This window comes from Cyanistes caeruleus, chromosome 37 (genome assembly GCF_971803275.1).
Source record: "Cyanistes caeruleus chromosome 37, bCyaCae1.hap1.1, whole genome shotgun sequence".
In the NCBI taxonomy this organism is placed as follows: Eukaryota; Metazoa; Chordata; class Aves; order Passeriformes; family Paridae; genus Cyanistes; species Cyanistes caeruleus.
Window position 1 is genome coordinate 1,319,902 of NC_141738.1, and position 14,782 is coordinate 1,334,683.

Consider the following 14,782-nt stretch of genomic DNA (forward strand, 5'->3'; position numbering starts at 1 on the left):
TCCACTTTCCTGCTTCCCGGAGGCTCCCGAAGGTACCGAGACCCCCGAGTGCCCCCTCAGACCCCTCAGAGCTTCCCGGGGACACCGGAACCCCCCGAGTGTCCCCTCAGAGCTTCCCGGGGATACCGAGACCCCCCGAGTGTCCCCTCAGAGCTTCCCCGGGGGGCCCGAGCTCCCCTTTCCCGCTTCCCGGGGGCTCCCGCAGGTACCGAGACCCCCGAGTGCCCCCTCAGACCCCTCAGAGCTTCCCCGGGGGCCCGAGCTCCCCTTTCCCGCTTCCCGGAGTCTCCCGCAGGTACCGAGACCCCTCCATTCCCCCCGATCCTCACCTCAGCTCTTCCCGGCGGTTCCGGAGACCCCCGCGGGCCCCTCAGAGCTTCCCGCAGGCACCGGAGCCCCTTCCCCGGTCCCCTCAGCGCTTCCCGCCGCACCGGGGCTGGGTTGTGAGGGGAGGGAGGTGTTTGTAAGCAGGCCGTGAGTGTCACCGTGACCTGCCAGGACCCAAAGTGGGTGTTGAACCCCATCATGAGGGGTGAAAGGGCCGGTGGTGCCCTGCCAGGACCCAAAGTGAGTGTTGAACCCCATCATGAGGTGATGGGGGCCGGTGGTGGCCTACCAGGACCCAAAGTGGGTGTTGAACCCAATCATGAGGGGTGAAAGGGGCTGGTAGTGCCCTGCCAGGACCCAAAGTGGGTGTTGAACCCGCCGTGAGGTGATGGGGGCCTGTGTTGGCCTGCCAGGACCCAAAGTGGGTGTTGAACCCCATCATGAGGGGTGAAAGGGCCGGTGGTGGCCTGCCAGGACCCAAAGTGAGTGTTGAACCCGTCATGAGGGGAAAAGGGGGCTGGTGGTGGCCTGCCAGGACCCAGAGTGGGTGTTGAACCCGCCGTGAGGTGATGGGGGCCTGTGTTGGCCTGCCAGGACCCAAAGTGGGTGTTGAACCCCATCATGAGGGGTGAAAGGGCCGATAGTGCCCTGCCAGGACCCAAAGTGGGTGTTGAACCCCTCATGAGGGGTGAAAGGGCCGGTGGTGCCCTGCCAGGACCCAAAGTAAGTGTTGAACCCCTCATGAGGGGAAAAGGGGGCTGGTGGTGCCCTGCCAGGACCCAAAGTGAGTGTTGAACCCCTCATGAGGGGAAAAGGGGCTGGTGGTGCCCTGCCAGGACCCAAAGTGGGTGTTGAACCCCATCATGAGGTGATGGGGGCCTGTGGTGGCCTGCCAGGACCCAAAGTGGGTGTTGAACCCCATCATGAGGGGTGAAAGGGCCGGTGGTGGCCTGCCAGGACCCAAAGTGGGTGTTGAACCCCATCATGAGGGGTGAAAGGGCCGGTGGTGCCCTGCCAGGACCCAAAGTGGGTGTTGAACCCCATCATGAGGGGTGAAAGGGCCGGTGGTGCCCTGCCAGGACCCAGAGTGGGTGTTGAACCCCTCATGAGGGGTGAAAGGGCCGGTGGTGCCCTGCCAGGACCCAAAGTGGGTGTTGAACCCCATCATGAGGGGTGAAAGGGCCGGTGGTGCCCTGCCAGGACCCAGAGTGGGTGTTGAACCCCATCATGAGGTGATGGGGGCCGGTGGTGCCCTGCCAGGACCCAAAGTTGATACTGACCCCATCATGTGGTGCGACGGGTGTTGCTGTGCATCTGCCAGGACCCAAAGTGGCTGTTTTGCGGGGTGTTGGTGGCTGTAGGTACCTGCCAGGACCCAGACCGGCTGTCGCACCCCACATTGACTTGTTTGAGGGTCGTTTTTTCCCCTTCCAGGACCCGAATCTCTTCTTTTACCCCATTTTGAGGTGTTTGGGTGTCGTTTCTCCCCTTCCAGGACCCGAATCGCTTCTTTTACCCCATTTTGAGGTGTTTGGGTGTCGTTTCTCCCCTTCCAGGACCCGAATCGCTTCTTTTACCCCATTTTGAGGTGTTTGGGTGTCGTTTTTCCCCTTCCAGGACCCGAATCGCTTCTTTTACCCCATTTTGAGGTGTTTGGGTGTCGTTTCTCCCCTTCCAGGACCCGAATCGCTTCTTTTACCCCATCTTGAGGTGTTTGGGTGTCGTTTTTTCCCCTTCCAGGACCCGAATCGCTTCTTTTACCCCATTTTGAGGTGTTTGGGTGTAGTTTCTTCCCTTCCAGGACCCGAATCGCTTCTTTTACCCCATTTTGAGGTGTTTGGGTGTAGTTTTTCCCCTTCCAGGACCCGAATCGCTTCTTTTACCCCATTTTGAGGTGTTTGGGTGTAGTTTTTCCCCTTCCAGGACCCGAATCGCTTCTTTTACCCCATTTTGAGGTGTTTGGGTGTCGTTTTTCCCCTTCCAGGACCCGAATCGCTTCTTTTACCCCATTTTGAGGTGTTTGGGTGTAGTTTTTCCCCTTCCAGGACCCGAATCGCTTCTTTTACCCCATTTTGAGGTGTTTGGGTGTCGTTTTTTCCCCTTCCAGGACCCGAATCGCTTCTTTTACCCCATTTTGAGGTGTTTGGGTTCCTTCCAGGACCTGCCAATTCCCATTTTATCCCTGCCAGGACCCTCTTTAATTAGAATTTTATTGTTTTATTGCATTTTATCCTATTTTATCGAGGTTTATTTTTTATTTACCAAAAAGTTTCCACCCCGGGGGGGAAAGTTTGGGGTTCTTTGCCTCAATTTTCACCTAAAAACTCCTCCTGGGGGTGCCAAAAATGTTAAAAAATGAAGATTTCACCCCAAAATTCCTCATTTTCCCACCCAGATTCATTCAAAAATGAACATTTTTTGCCCAAAATTAACTTTTTTTTCCCCCTCCTCCCTGAATTAAATTAAATTTATTTTTTTTTCCTAGTTTGGCCTCAAATTAATGAGGGGAAAAAGCGAATTTGGTGAAAAAAAATCAGATTTATTTTTCTTTAAAAAGGTTAGAAATGAGTAAATTCTCCCTTTTTCACCCAAAAAAAACGCTCAAAAAAATTTCACTAAAACCACTCAAAAAAAACCCTCAAAAACTCCAAAAATTTGAATTTTAACCCCTTCAAAAATTCACAAAAAAACCTCAAAAACTCCAAAAATTTGAATTTTAACCCCTTCAAAAATTCCCAAAAACGACTCAAAAAAAAAACCTCAAAAACTCCAAAAATTTGAATTTTAACCCCTTCAAAAATTCACAAAAACGACTCAAAAAAAACCCCCTCAAAAACTCCAAAAATTTGAATTTTAACCCCTTCAAAAATTCACAAAAAAACCTCAAAAACTCCAAAAATTTGAATTTTAACCCCTTCAAAAATCCACAAAAACGACTCAAAAAAACCCCTCAAAAACTCCAAAAATTTGAATTTTTACCCCTTCAAAAATTCACTAAAACCACTCAAAAACTCCAAAAATTTGAATTTTAACCCCTTCAAAAATTCACAAAAAAACCTCAAAAAAAAAACCTCAAAAACTCCAAAAATTTGAATTTTAACCCCTTCAAAAATTCACAAAAACCACTCAAAAAAACCCCTCAAAAACTCCAAAAATTTGAATTTTAACCCCTTCAAAAATTCACAAAAACGACTCAAAAAAACCCCTCAAAAACTCCAAAATTTGAATTTTAACCCCTTCAAAAATTCACAAAAAAACCTCAAAAACTCCAAAAATTTGAATTTTAACCCCTTCAAAAATCCACAAAAAAACCTCAAAAAAAACCCTCAAAAACTCCAAAAATTTGAATTTTAACCCCTTCAAAAATTCACAAAAAAACCTCAAAAACTCCAAAAATTTGAATTTTAACCCCTTCAAAAATTCACAAAAACGACTCAAAAAAACCCCTCAAAAACTCCAAAAATTTGAATTTTAACCCCTTCAAAAATTCACAAAAAAACCTCAAAAACTCCAAAAATTTGAATTTTAACCCCTTCAAAAATTCACAAAAAAACCTCAAAAACTCCAAAAATTTGAATTTTAACCCCTTCAAAAATCCACAAAAACGTCCAAGTTTTAATTTTTGAGCTCCTTTTTTATGGAAAAATCTTAAAAATTTAAATATTTTCAATTTTAACCTCATTTTTTTTACCCTAAAACCCCTCAAAAATAAGAATTTTTCCCTCCTCTTTTGCTTCCCCCACCTTTAAATTAAATTTTTTAACCCATTCCTGAATTATTTACCCTAAAATATCCCCAAACCCACCTTGAAATTCACTTTTTAAAACTTTTATCCCCTTCCCAAAAAATCCCAAATCTTCATTTTTTTAAATAATTTTCATTTCCCCCCCAACTTTTTCCTCTAAAAATTCACATTTTTATTAATTTTTTCTCCTTTTTACCCTTTTAAAATCATTTTTTCCCCCCCTGATCGACAAATTTGGGGTAAAATAACATTTTTTTCCCATTTTTTCAGCTGGAAATCAACTCCTCTTTTTTTTTTTACAGCTAAAATTCGGTTTTTTACAGCTAAAATTCATTTTTTTAACTCATTTTTAACCAATTTTTACCTTTTTTAACCCATCCCAGAGAAAAGTGATAAACAACACCCAAACAAATTTAACTTTTTTTTAATAAAAACCAAAAAAATTAAGATTTTACCAAAATTCCGCTTAAAAATATAAAACCCAAAGGGAAAAAAACACCCAAAAATCACATTTTTCTGACGGGAAAAATTTGATTTTTGCTGTTTTTTACCCATTTTTTCCTTTTTTCACCTCATTTTGGAGTTCCCCTCCCTTTTTTCTTTGTTCCAACTCCTTCCTCCCTTTTACCGGAATCACTCCCCCTTTTTTTTTTATTGTGGTTTTATTACATTTTTCCCATTTTTTCCCATTTTTATCCCATTTTTATCCCATTTTTTTAATCATCATTTTCACTTTTTCCCCCTCATTTTTTCACCTCAATCCCGGGTGATAAATCAAAAAAAAAAAATCCAATTTTTTTTCTTATTTTTCAACGATTTTTCTATTTTTTAACATTTTTTTTTTTAACCTTTTTCTTGGTTTTTTACCTTTTTTTTAGAGCCTGGAAAATTCCGCGCGCGTCCGGTTGTAGATTCTGATTGTTTTTTAGGGGTTTGGAGTGAAAATTTTGGGGTGAAACACCCTAAAAATGGGAAAATGGGTGAAACACCCCCCGGCGGTGTCCGGGTGTTGGCGGCAACAGCCGCAGGGGGCGGATTTTGGGTGAAAAAAGAGGAAAAAAGGGAATTTTGGGAAGGGAGGAGCGGTGGGGGTTGGGGGAGGGGAGCTCGGGGCTGCGGCGGGGGGGAAAAACGGGCGGAAAAAGGGAGATTTTGGGAAAAAATGGGGAAAAAAATGGAGATTTTGGGGAAAAAAGGAGGAAAAAATGAGGTTTTGGGGAAAAACAGGAGGAAAAATGGAGATTTTGGGGAAAAACAGGGGAAAAATGGAGATTTTGGGGGAAAAAAGGAGATTTTGGGGAAAAAACAGGCGGAAAAATGGAGATTTTGGGTAAAAAAAAAGGAGGAAAAATGGAGATTTTGGGGAAAAAAGGAGGAAAAATGGAGATTTTGGGAAAAAAAAGGGGAAAAAATGGAGGTTTTTGGTAAAAAAATGAGGAAAAAAGGAGGTTTTGGGGAAAAAAATGAGGTTTTGGGAAAAAAAGGAGGAAAAATGGAGATTTTTGGTAAAAAAAAGGAGGAAAAAAGGAGGTTTTGGGGAAAAAAATGAGATTTTGGTTAAAAAAAGGGCAGAAAAATGGAGATTTTGGGAAAAAAAGGGAGATTTTGGTTAAAAAACGGGCAGAAAAATTGAGATTTTGGGGAAAAACAGGCGGAAAAATGGAGATTTTGGGGAAAAAATGGAGATTTTGGTTAAAAAACGGGCAGAAAAATGGAGATTTTGGGGAAAAAAAGGAGGAAAAATGGAGATTTTGGGGAAAAAAGGAGGAAAAATGGAGATTTTGGGAAAAAAAAGGGGAAAAAATGGAGGTTTTTGGTAAAAAAATGAGGAAAAAAGGAGGTTTTGGGGAAAAAAATGAGGTTTTGGGAAAAAAAGGAGGAAAAATGGAGATTTTTGGTAAAAAAAAGGAGGAAAAAAGGAGGTTTTGGGGGAAAAAAATGAGATTTTGGTTAAAAAAGGCAGAAAAATGGAGATTTTGGAAAAAAAGGGAGATTTTGGTTAAAAAACGGGCAGAAAAATTGAGATTTTGGGGAAAAACAGGCGGAAAAATGGAGATTTTGGGGAAAAAAATGGAGATTTTGGTTAAAAAACGGGCAGAAAAATGGAGATTTGGGGGAAAAAAAAGGAGATTTTGGGAAAAAAAGGAGGAAAAAAGGGAGATTTTTGGGAAAAAAAGAAGGAAAAATGGAGATTTTGGGGAAAAAAAGGAGATTTTGGGGAAAAAAATGAGGTTTTGGGGGAAAAAAATGAGGTTTTGGTAAAAAACAGAGAAAAATGGAGATTTTGGAAAAAAAAGGAGGAAAAATGGAGATTTGGGGGAAAAAAAGGAGATTTTGGGGAAAAAAAGGAGGAAAAATGGAGATTTTGGGGAAAAAAAGGAGGTTTGGGGGAAAAAAAGAGAAAAAATGGAGATTTTGGGGGGAAAAATGGAGATTTTGGGGAAAAAAAGGAGATTTTGGTTAAAAAACAGGCGGAAAAATGGAGATTTTGGGGAAAAACAGGCGGAAAAATGGAGATTTTGGGGAAAAAAAGGAGATTTTGGTTAAAAAACAGGAGGGAAAATGGAGATTTTGGGGAAAAAATGGAGATTTTGGGAAAAAACAGGAGGGAAAATGGAGATTTTGGGAAAAAAAGGAGAAAAAAAGGGAGATTTTTGGGAAAAAAAAGGAGATTTTGGGGGAAAAAAGGAGGAAAAATGGAGATTTTTGGGGAAAAATGGAGATTTTGGGGGAAAAAAGGAGGAAAAAATGAGGTTTTGGGGAAAAAAGAGATTTTGGGGAAAAACAGGAGGAAAAATGGAGATTTTGGGGAAAAAAAGGAGAAAAAAAGGGAGATTTTGGAAAAAAAGGAGGAAAAATGGAGATTTTGGTTAAAAACCAGGCAGAAAAATGGAGATTTTGGGAAAAAAAGGAGGAAAAATGGAGATTTTGGTTAAAAAACAGGTGGGAAAATGGAGATTTTGGGGAAAAAAGGAGAAAAGGGAGATTTTTGGGAAAAAAAGGAGATTTTGGGGGGAAAAAAGGAGGAAAAATGGAGATTTTGGGAAAAAAAGGAGGAAAAATGGAGGTTTTTGGTAAAAAAATGAGGAAAAAAGGAGGTTTTGGGGAAAAAAAATGAGATTTTGGTTAAAAAAAGGGCAGAAAAATGGAGATTTGGGGGGAAAAAAGGAGGTTTGGGGGAAAAAAGAGAAAAAATGAGATTTTGGGTAAAAAAAAGGAGATTTTGGTAAAAAAAAGGAGGAAAAATGGAGATTTTGGGGGAAAAAAGGAAAAATGGAGATTTGGGGAAAAAAAAGGAGAAAAAAAGGAGGTTTTGGGGAAAAAAAGGAGATTTTGGTTAAAAACAGGAGGAAAAATGAGGTTTTAGTAAAAACTAGGACTAAAAAATGAAGATTTTGGTAAAAATCAGAGAAAAACGAAGATTTTGGGGCAAATCTGGATTAAAAATGAAAATTTTGGGGCAAAATAGGATTAAAAAATGAGATTTTGGTGTAAATCAAGAATAAAAAATGAGATTTTGGTGCAAAATAGGATTAAAAAATCAGATTTTGGTTGAAAATCAAGGATAAAAAATGAGATTTTGGTGCAAAATAGGAATAAAAAATGAGATTTTGGTGGAAATCAGGATTAAAAAATGAGATTTTGGTGGAAATCAGGATTAAAAAATGAGATTTTGGTGTAAATCAAGAATAAAAAATGAGATTTTGGTGCAAATCTGGATTAAAAAATGAGATTTTGGTGCAAATCAAGGATAAAAAACGAGATTTTGGTGGAAAATAGGAATAAAAAATGAGATTTTGGTGGAAATCAGGAATAAAAAATGAGATTTTGGTGGAAATCAGGATTAAAAAATGAGATTTTTGAGCAAATCAAGGATAAAAAACGAGATTTTGGTGCAAATCAAGGATAAAAACTGAGATTTTGGTGGAAAATAGGATTAAAAAACGAGATTTTGGTGGAAATTAAGAATAAAAAATGAGATTTTAGTGGAAATCACGATTAAAAATGAAGATTTCGGTGCAAAATAGGAATAAAAAATGAGATTTTGGTGCAAATCAGGATTAAAAAATGAGATTTTGAATTAAAAACAACGTTTCGGTGCAGAACAGGCGGAAAACCGCGGGGTTTGGGCGGTCGCGGCGCCTCCCCTCGGGGACAGCCGGCGGCGGGTGACGGCTGGCACGGTGACACCGGCAGATGCGGCGCCTCCGTGTCACCCGCACGGGTGGCAGCGGCGCGGTGGCACCGGGCCAAGGGGCCGGGGGAAGCCTCGGTGTCACCCGCGGCACGGTGACGCTGCTGTCACGGCTCAGGGAGTGCTGTGATGTCACCTGGGGACTGTCACCGTCACGGTGACACCGTGGGAGGGTCAGGGAGTGCTGTGATGACACCTGGGGACTGTCACCGTCACGGTGACACCATGGGGGGGTCAGGGAGTGCTCTGATGGTGTTTGGGGACTGTCACCGTCACGGTGACACCGTGAGGGGTCAGGGAATGCCGTGTCATCACTTGGGGACTGTCACCGTCACGGTGACACCGTGGGGGGGTCAGGAAATGCTGTGTCATCACTTGGGGACTGTCACTGTCACGGTGACACCGTGGGGGGGTCAGGGAGTGCTCTGATGGTGTTTTGTCACTGTCACCGTCACGGTGACACCGTGGGGGGTCAGGGAGTGCTCTGATGGTGTTTTGTCACTGTCACCGTCACGGTGACACCGTGAGGGCTCAGGGAGTGCTCTGATGGTGTTTGGGGACTGTCACTGTCACGGTGACACCGTGAGGGCTCAGGGAGTGCTCTGATGGTGTTGTCACTGTCACCGTGACGGTGACACCGTGAGGGGTCGGGGAGTGCTCTGATGGTGTTGTCACTGTCACCGTCACGGTGTCACCGTGAGGGGTCGGGGAGTGCCGGGGAGTGCTCTGATGTCACCTGGGGACTGTCACCGTCACGGTGACGCTGCTGTCACCGCTGTGGGGAACCCTCTGCTGGTGTTGGGTCACTGTCACCGGTGTTTGGTCACTGTCACTGTCACTGTCACTGTCACCGGTGTTTTGTCACCGTCACGGTGACACCACTGTCACCATGGGGGGGTCAGGGAATCCTCTGCTCGTGTTTTGTCACTGTCACCGGTGTTTTGTCACTGTCACCGTCACGGTGTCCCCGTGGGAGGGTCAGGGAATGCTCTGCCGGCGGTTGGTCACTGTCACCGTCACGGTGACACCGCTGTCCCCAGAGAGCCGGGGAATGCTCTGTGTCACTGTCACTGTCACCGGTGCTTGGTCACTGTCACTGTCACTGTCACTGTCACTGTCACTGTGTCACCGGTGTTTTGTCACTGTCACGGTGTCACTGGTGTCACCGTGGGGGGGTCAGGGAATGCTCTGTGTCACTGTCACTGTCACTGTCACCGTCACGGTGTCACCGCTGTCCCCAGAGAGCCGGGGAATGCTCTGTGTCACTGTCACTGTCATGATGTCACCGGTGTTTTGTCACTGTCACGGTGTCACCGCTGTCACCGTGGGGGGGTCAGGGAATGCTCTGCTGGTGTTTGGTCACTGTCAGCGGTGTTGTGTCACCGTCACGGTGTCCCTACAGCTGATGTCACCGTGTCCCCATGGCTGATGTCACCGTGTCCCCCTGGCTGATGTCACCGTGTCCCCATGGCTGATGTCACCATGTCCCCGTGGCTGTCCCCTGACTGACATCCCGGTGTCCCCCGGCTGACGTCCCGGTGTCCCCTGACTGATGTCCCGGTGTCCCCATGGCTGATGTCACCATGTCCCCGTGGCTGATGTCACCGTGTCCCCATGGCTGTCCCCTGACTGACATCCTGGTGTCCCCTGGCTGATGTCCCGGTGTCCCCTGACTGACGTCACCGTGTCCCCGTGGCTGATGTCACCATGTCCCCGTGGCTGTCCCCATGGCTGACGTCCCGGTGTCCCCTGACTGACGTCCCGGTGTCCCCTGACTGACGTCACCCTGTCCTGTGGGTGACGTCACCGTGTCCCCATGGCTGTCCCCGTGGCTGACGTCCCGGTGTCCCGCGGCTGATGTCCCGGTGTCCCATGGCTGATGTCACCGTGTCCCCATGGCTGTCCCCGTGACTGACGTCACCGTGTCCCCGCGGCTGACGTCCCGGTGTCCCGCGGCTGACGTGCCGGTGTCCCCGCAGACGGTGACGAGGAGCTGTTGCGGGGTCTCGAGGGCCCCCTGGGGGTGAAGAAGAAGAAAAGGGGTCCCCGGAAGCAGAAGGAAAACAAACCCGGAAAACCCCGGAAACGGAAAAAGCTGGTGAGGGGCTGTTGTCACCCGCAGCGGGTGTGGGGGTCAGGCACACTGCTGGGCTGTTCTCGGGGTGTTCTCGGGGGTTCTTGGGGTGGTTTGGGTGGTTTGGGTGGTTTGGGGTAGTTTGGGATTTTTTGGGTTGTTTTTGGGTTGTTTTTGGGTGGTTTGGGGTGTTTCAGGTTGTTTTTTGGTTGTTTTTGGGTGGTTGGGGGTGTTTTTGGGTGTTTTGGGGTGTTTTGGGGTAGTTTGGGATTTTTTGGGGTGTTTTTGGGTGTTTTGGGTGTTTTTGGGTTGTTTGGGGTGTTTTTGGGTGTTTTGGGTGTTTTTGGGTGGTTTGGGGTGTTTTTGGGTTGTTTTTGGGGTGTTTTTGGGGCGTTTTTGAGGGGTTTTTGGGTTGTTTTTGGGTGGTTTGGGGAGTTCTTGGGGTGTTTCTGGTGTGATTTTGGGGTGTTTTTGGGGTGTTTTTGGAGTTGTTTTTGGGTTGTTTTTTGGTTGTTTTTGGGTGGTTTGGGGTGTTTTGGGTTGTTTTTGGGGTGTTTTTGGGTGGTTTTGGGTGTTTTGGGGTGTTTTTGGGGTGTTGTTGGGGTGTTTTTGGGTGGTTTGGGGTGTTTTTGGGGTGTTTTGGGTTGTTTTTGGGGTGTGTTTGGGGTGTTTTGGGTTGTTTTTGGGGTGTTTTTGGGTGGTTTTGGGTGTTTTGGGGTGTTTTGGGGTGGTTTTGGGGTGTTTTGGGGTTGTTTTTGGGGTGTTTTTGGGGTGGTTTGGGGTGTTTTGGGTTGTTTTTGGGATGATTTGGGGTGTTTTTGGGGTGTTTTCAGGTGTTTTCGGGTAGTTTTGGATTTTTTGGGTTGTTTTGGGGGTGTTTTGGGGTGGTTTGGGGTGTTTTGGGGGTGTTTTAGGGTAGTTTTGGATGTTTTTGGGGTGTTTCTGGGGTGTTTTGGGGTGTTTTGACTGGTTTTGGGGTAGTTTTGGATTTTTTGGGGTGTTTCTGTAGTTTTGGGGTGTTTTTGGGGTGTTTTTGGTGTGATTTTGGGGTAGTTTTGGGGTGAATTTGAGATGTTTCTGAGGGCTGATTTTGTGATGTTTTTGGGGTGATTTGAGGTGTTTTTTGGGTGTTTTTGGGGTGATTTTGAGGTAGTTTTGGGGTAGTTTTGGGGGTGATTTTGTGATGTTTCTGGTGTGTTTCTGGGGTGTTTCTGGGGTGTTTTTGGGGTGTTTCTGGTGTGATTTGAGGTGTTTTTGGGGGGTGATTTTGTGGTGTTTTTGGGGTGTTTTTGGGGTGTTTCTGGTGTGATTTGGGGTGTTTTTGGTGTGTTTTTGGGGTAGTTTTGGATGTTTCTGGGGCGGCCCAGGTGAGCGAGGATGAGCTGGAGTCAGAGAGGGACGAGTGAGGTTCCGGTTTGGTTCTTTTTGGGGTGTTTTGGGGTATTTTTGGGGTGATTTTGTGATGTTTTTGGGGTGTTTTTGGGGTGTTTTGAGGTGTTTTTGGGGGTGATTTTGAGGTAGTTTTGGGGTGTTTCAGGTGTGTTTTTGGGGTGTTTTAGGTGTGATTTTGGGGTATTTTTGGGGGTGATTTTGGGGTGTTTCTGGGGTGTTTTTGGGGTGTTTCTGGTGTGATTTGGGGTGTTTTTGGGGGTGATTTAGGTGTGTTTTTGGGGTGTTTTTGGAGTGTTTCTGGTGTGATTTTGGGGTATTTTTGGGGGTGATTTTGGGGTGTTTCAGGTGTGTTTTTGGGGTGTTCCTGGTGTGATTTGGGGTGTTTTTGGGGGTGTTTTAGGTGTGATTTTGGGGTATTTTTGGGGGTGATTTTGTGATGTTTTTGGGGTGTTTCTGGCGTGTTTCAGGTGTGTTTTTGGGGTGTTCCTGGTGTGATTTCGGGGCAGTTTTGGGGTAGTTTTGGATGTTTTTGGGGCGCCCAGGTGAGCGAGGATGAGCTGGAGTCGGAGAGGGACGAGTGAGGTTCCGGTTTGGTTCTGGGGGTCTCAGTGTCAGTGACAGTTTTGGTGTGATTTTGGGGTGTTTTTGGGGTGTTTCTGGTGTGATTTTGGGGCAGTTTAGGTGTGATTTTGAGGTAGTTTTTGGGGTATTTTTGGGGTGTTTTTGGGGTGTTTCTGGTGTGATTTGGGGTGTTTTTGGTGTGTTTTTGGGGTGTTTTTGGGGTAGTTTTGGATGTTTTTGGGGCGGCCCAGGTGAGCGAGGATGAGCTGGAGTCGGAGAGGGACGAGTGAGGTTCCGGTTTGGTTCTTTTTGGGGTGATTTGAGGTGTTTTTGGGGGTGATTTTGAGGTAGTTTTGGGGTATTTTTTGGGGTGATTTTGTGATGTTTTTGGGGTGTTTTTGGGGTATTTTGAGGTGTTTTTGGGGGGTGATTTTGAGGTAGTTTTGGGGTATTTTAGGTGTGTTTTTGGGGTGTTTCTGGTGTGATTTTGTGATGTTTTTGGTGTGTTTCTGGGGTGTTTTTGGGGTGTTTCTGGTGTGATTTTGGGGCAGTTTAGGTGTGATTTTGGGGTAGTTTTTGGGGTGTTTCTGGGGTGTTTTTGGGGTGTTTCTGGTGTGATTTGGGGTGTTTTTGGGGGTGTTTTTGGGGGTGATTTTGAGGTAGTTTTGGGGTATTTTTGGGGGTGATTTTGGTGTGTTTTTGGGGTGTTTTTGGGGTGTTCCTGGTGTGATTTGGGGTGTTTCAGGGGTGTTTTTGGGGTGTTTCTGGTGTGATTCGGGGTGTTTTTGGGGGGTGATTTTGGTGTGTTTCTGGGGTGTTTTTGGGGTGTTCCTGGTGTGATTCGGGGTGTTTCTGGGGCGTCCCAGGTGAGCGAGGATGAGCTGGAGTCGGAGAGGGACGAGTGAGGTTCCGGTTTGGTTCCTTTTGGGGTGTTTTGAGGTGTTTTTGGGGGGTGATTTTGAGGTAGTTTTTGGGCTGTTTTTGGGGTGTTTCTGGCGTGTTTCAGGTGTGTTTTAGGTGTGATTTTGGGGTGTTTTTGGGGTGTTTCTGGTGTGATTTGGGGTGTTTTTGGGGGTGTTTTTGGGGGTGATTTTGAGGTAGTTTTGGGGTATTTTTGGGGTGATTTTGTGATGTTTTTGGGGGCGTTTTTGGGGTGTTTCTGGTGTGATTTGGGGTGTTTTTGGGGTGTTTTTGGGGTATTTTTGGGGGTGTTTTAGGTGTGATTTTGAGGTAGTTTTTGGGGTATTTTTGGGGTGATTTTGTGATGTTTTTGGGGTGTTTTTGGGGTGTTTCTGGCGTGTTTCAGGTGTGTTTTTGGGGTGTTTCTGGTGTGATTTGGGGGTGTTTTTGGGGGGTGATTTTGGGCTGTTTCAGGTGTGTTTTTGGGGTGTTTCTGGTGTGATTTGGGGTGTTTTTGGGGCGATTTTGAGGTAATTTTTGAGGTAGTTTTTGGGGTGTTTCAGGTGTGTTTTTGGGGTGCTCCTGGTGTGATTTGGGGTGTTTCTGGGGCGGCCCAGGTGAGCGAGGATGAGCTGGAGTCAGAGAGGGACGAGTGAGGTTCTGGTTTGGCTCTTTTTGGGGTGATTTGGGGTATTTTTGGGGTGATTTTGTGATGTTTTTGGGGTGTTTTTGGGGTGTTTTGAGGTGTTTTTGGGGGTGATTTTGAGGTAGTTTTGGGGTGTTTTTGGGGGGTGATTTTGGGCTGTTTCAGGTGTGTTTTTGGGGTGTTCCTGGTGTGATTTGGGGTATTTTTGGGGGTGATTTTGGGATGTTTTTGGGGTGTTTTAGGTGTGATTTTGGGGTATTTTTGGTGTGATTTGGGGTGTTTTTGGGGGTGTTTTAGGTGTGATTTTGAGGTAGTTTTTGGGGTGTTTTTGGTGTGATTTGGGGTGGTTTTGGGGTGTTTTTGAGGTAATTTTTGGGGTATTTTTGGGGGTGATTTTGTGATGTTTTTGGTGTGTTTTTGGGGTGTTCCTGGTGTGATTTGGAGCAGTTTTGGGGTAGTTTTGGATGTTTTTGGGGCGGCCCAGGTGAGCGAGGATGAGCTGGAGTCGGAGAGGGACGAGTGAGGTTCCGGTTTGGTTCCAGGGGTCTCAGTGTCAGTGACAGTTTTGGGGTGTTTTCGGGGTGTTTTTGGGGTGATTTAGGTGTGATTTTGGGGTGTTTTTGGGGTGTTTTGAGGTGTTTTTGGGGGGTGATTTTGAGGTAGTTTTGGGGTGTTTCTGGGGTGTTTTTGGGGTGTTTCTGGTGTGATTTGGGGTGTTTTTGGGGGTGATTTAGGTGTGATTTTGGGGTGTTTTTGGGGTGATTTGAGGTGTTTCTGGGGGGTGATTTTGAGGTAGTTTTGGGGTGTTTTTGGGGGTGATTTTGTGATGTTTTTGGGGTAGTTTTTGGGGTGTTTTTGGGGTGTTTCTGGTGTGATTTTGGGGTGTTTTTGGGGGTGATTTTGTGATGTTTTTGGGATGGTTTTGGGGTGTTTTGAGGTGTT

The 14,782-nt window shown here is 45.7% G+C and overlaps 1 protein-coding gene across 1 annotated transcript in view; it reads left to right on the plus strand.

The window, feature by feature from the left end:
* CHD3 (chromodomain helicase DNA binding protein 3) overlaps positions 1-14,782 on the plus strand; it is a 106,314-nt gene that overhangs the window by 2,628 nt on the left and 88,904 nt on the right. The window contains exon 2 of the mRNA XM_086871900.1: positions 10,247-10,365. Within this exon, the coding sequence (XP_086728026.1) occupies positions 10,247-10,365 (119 nt within the window). The remainder of the gene's footprint in view (positions 1-10,246; positions 10,366-14,782) is intronic.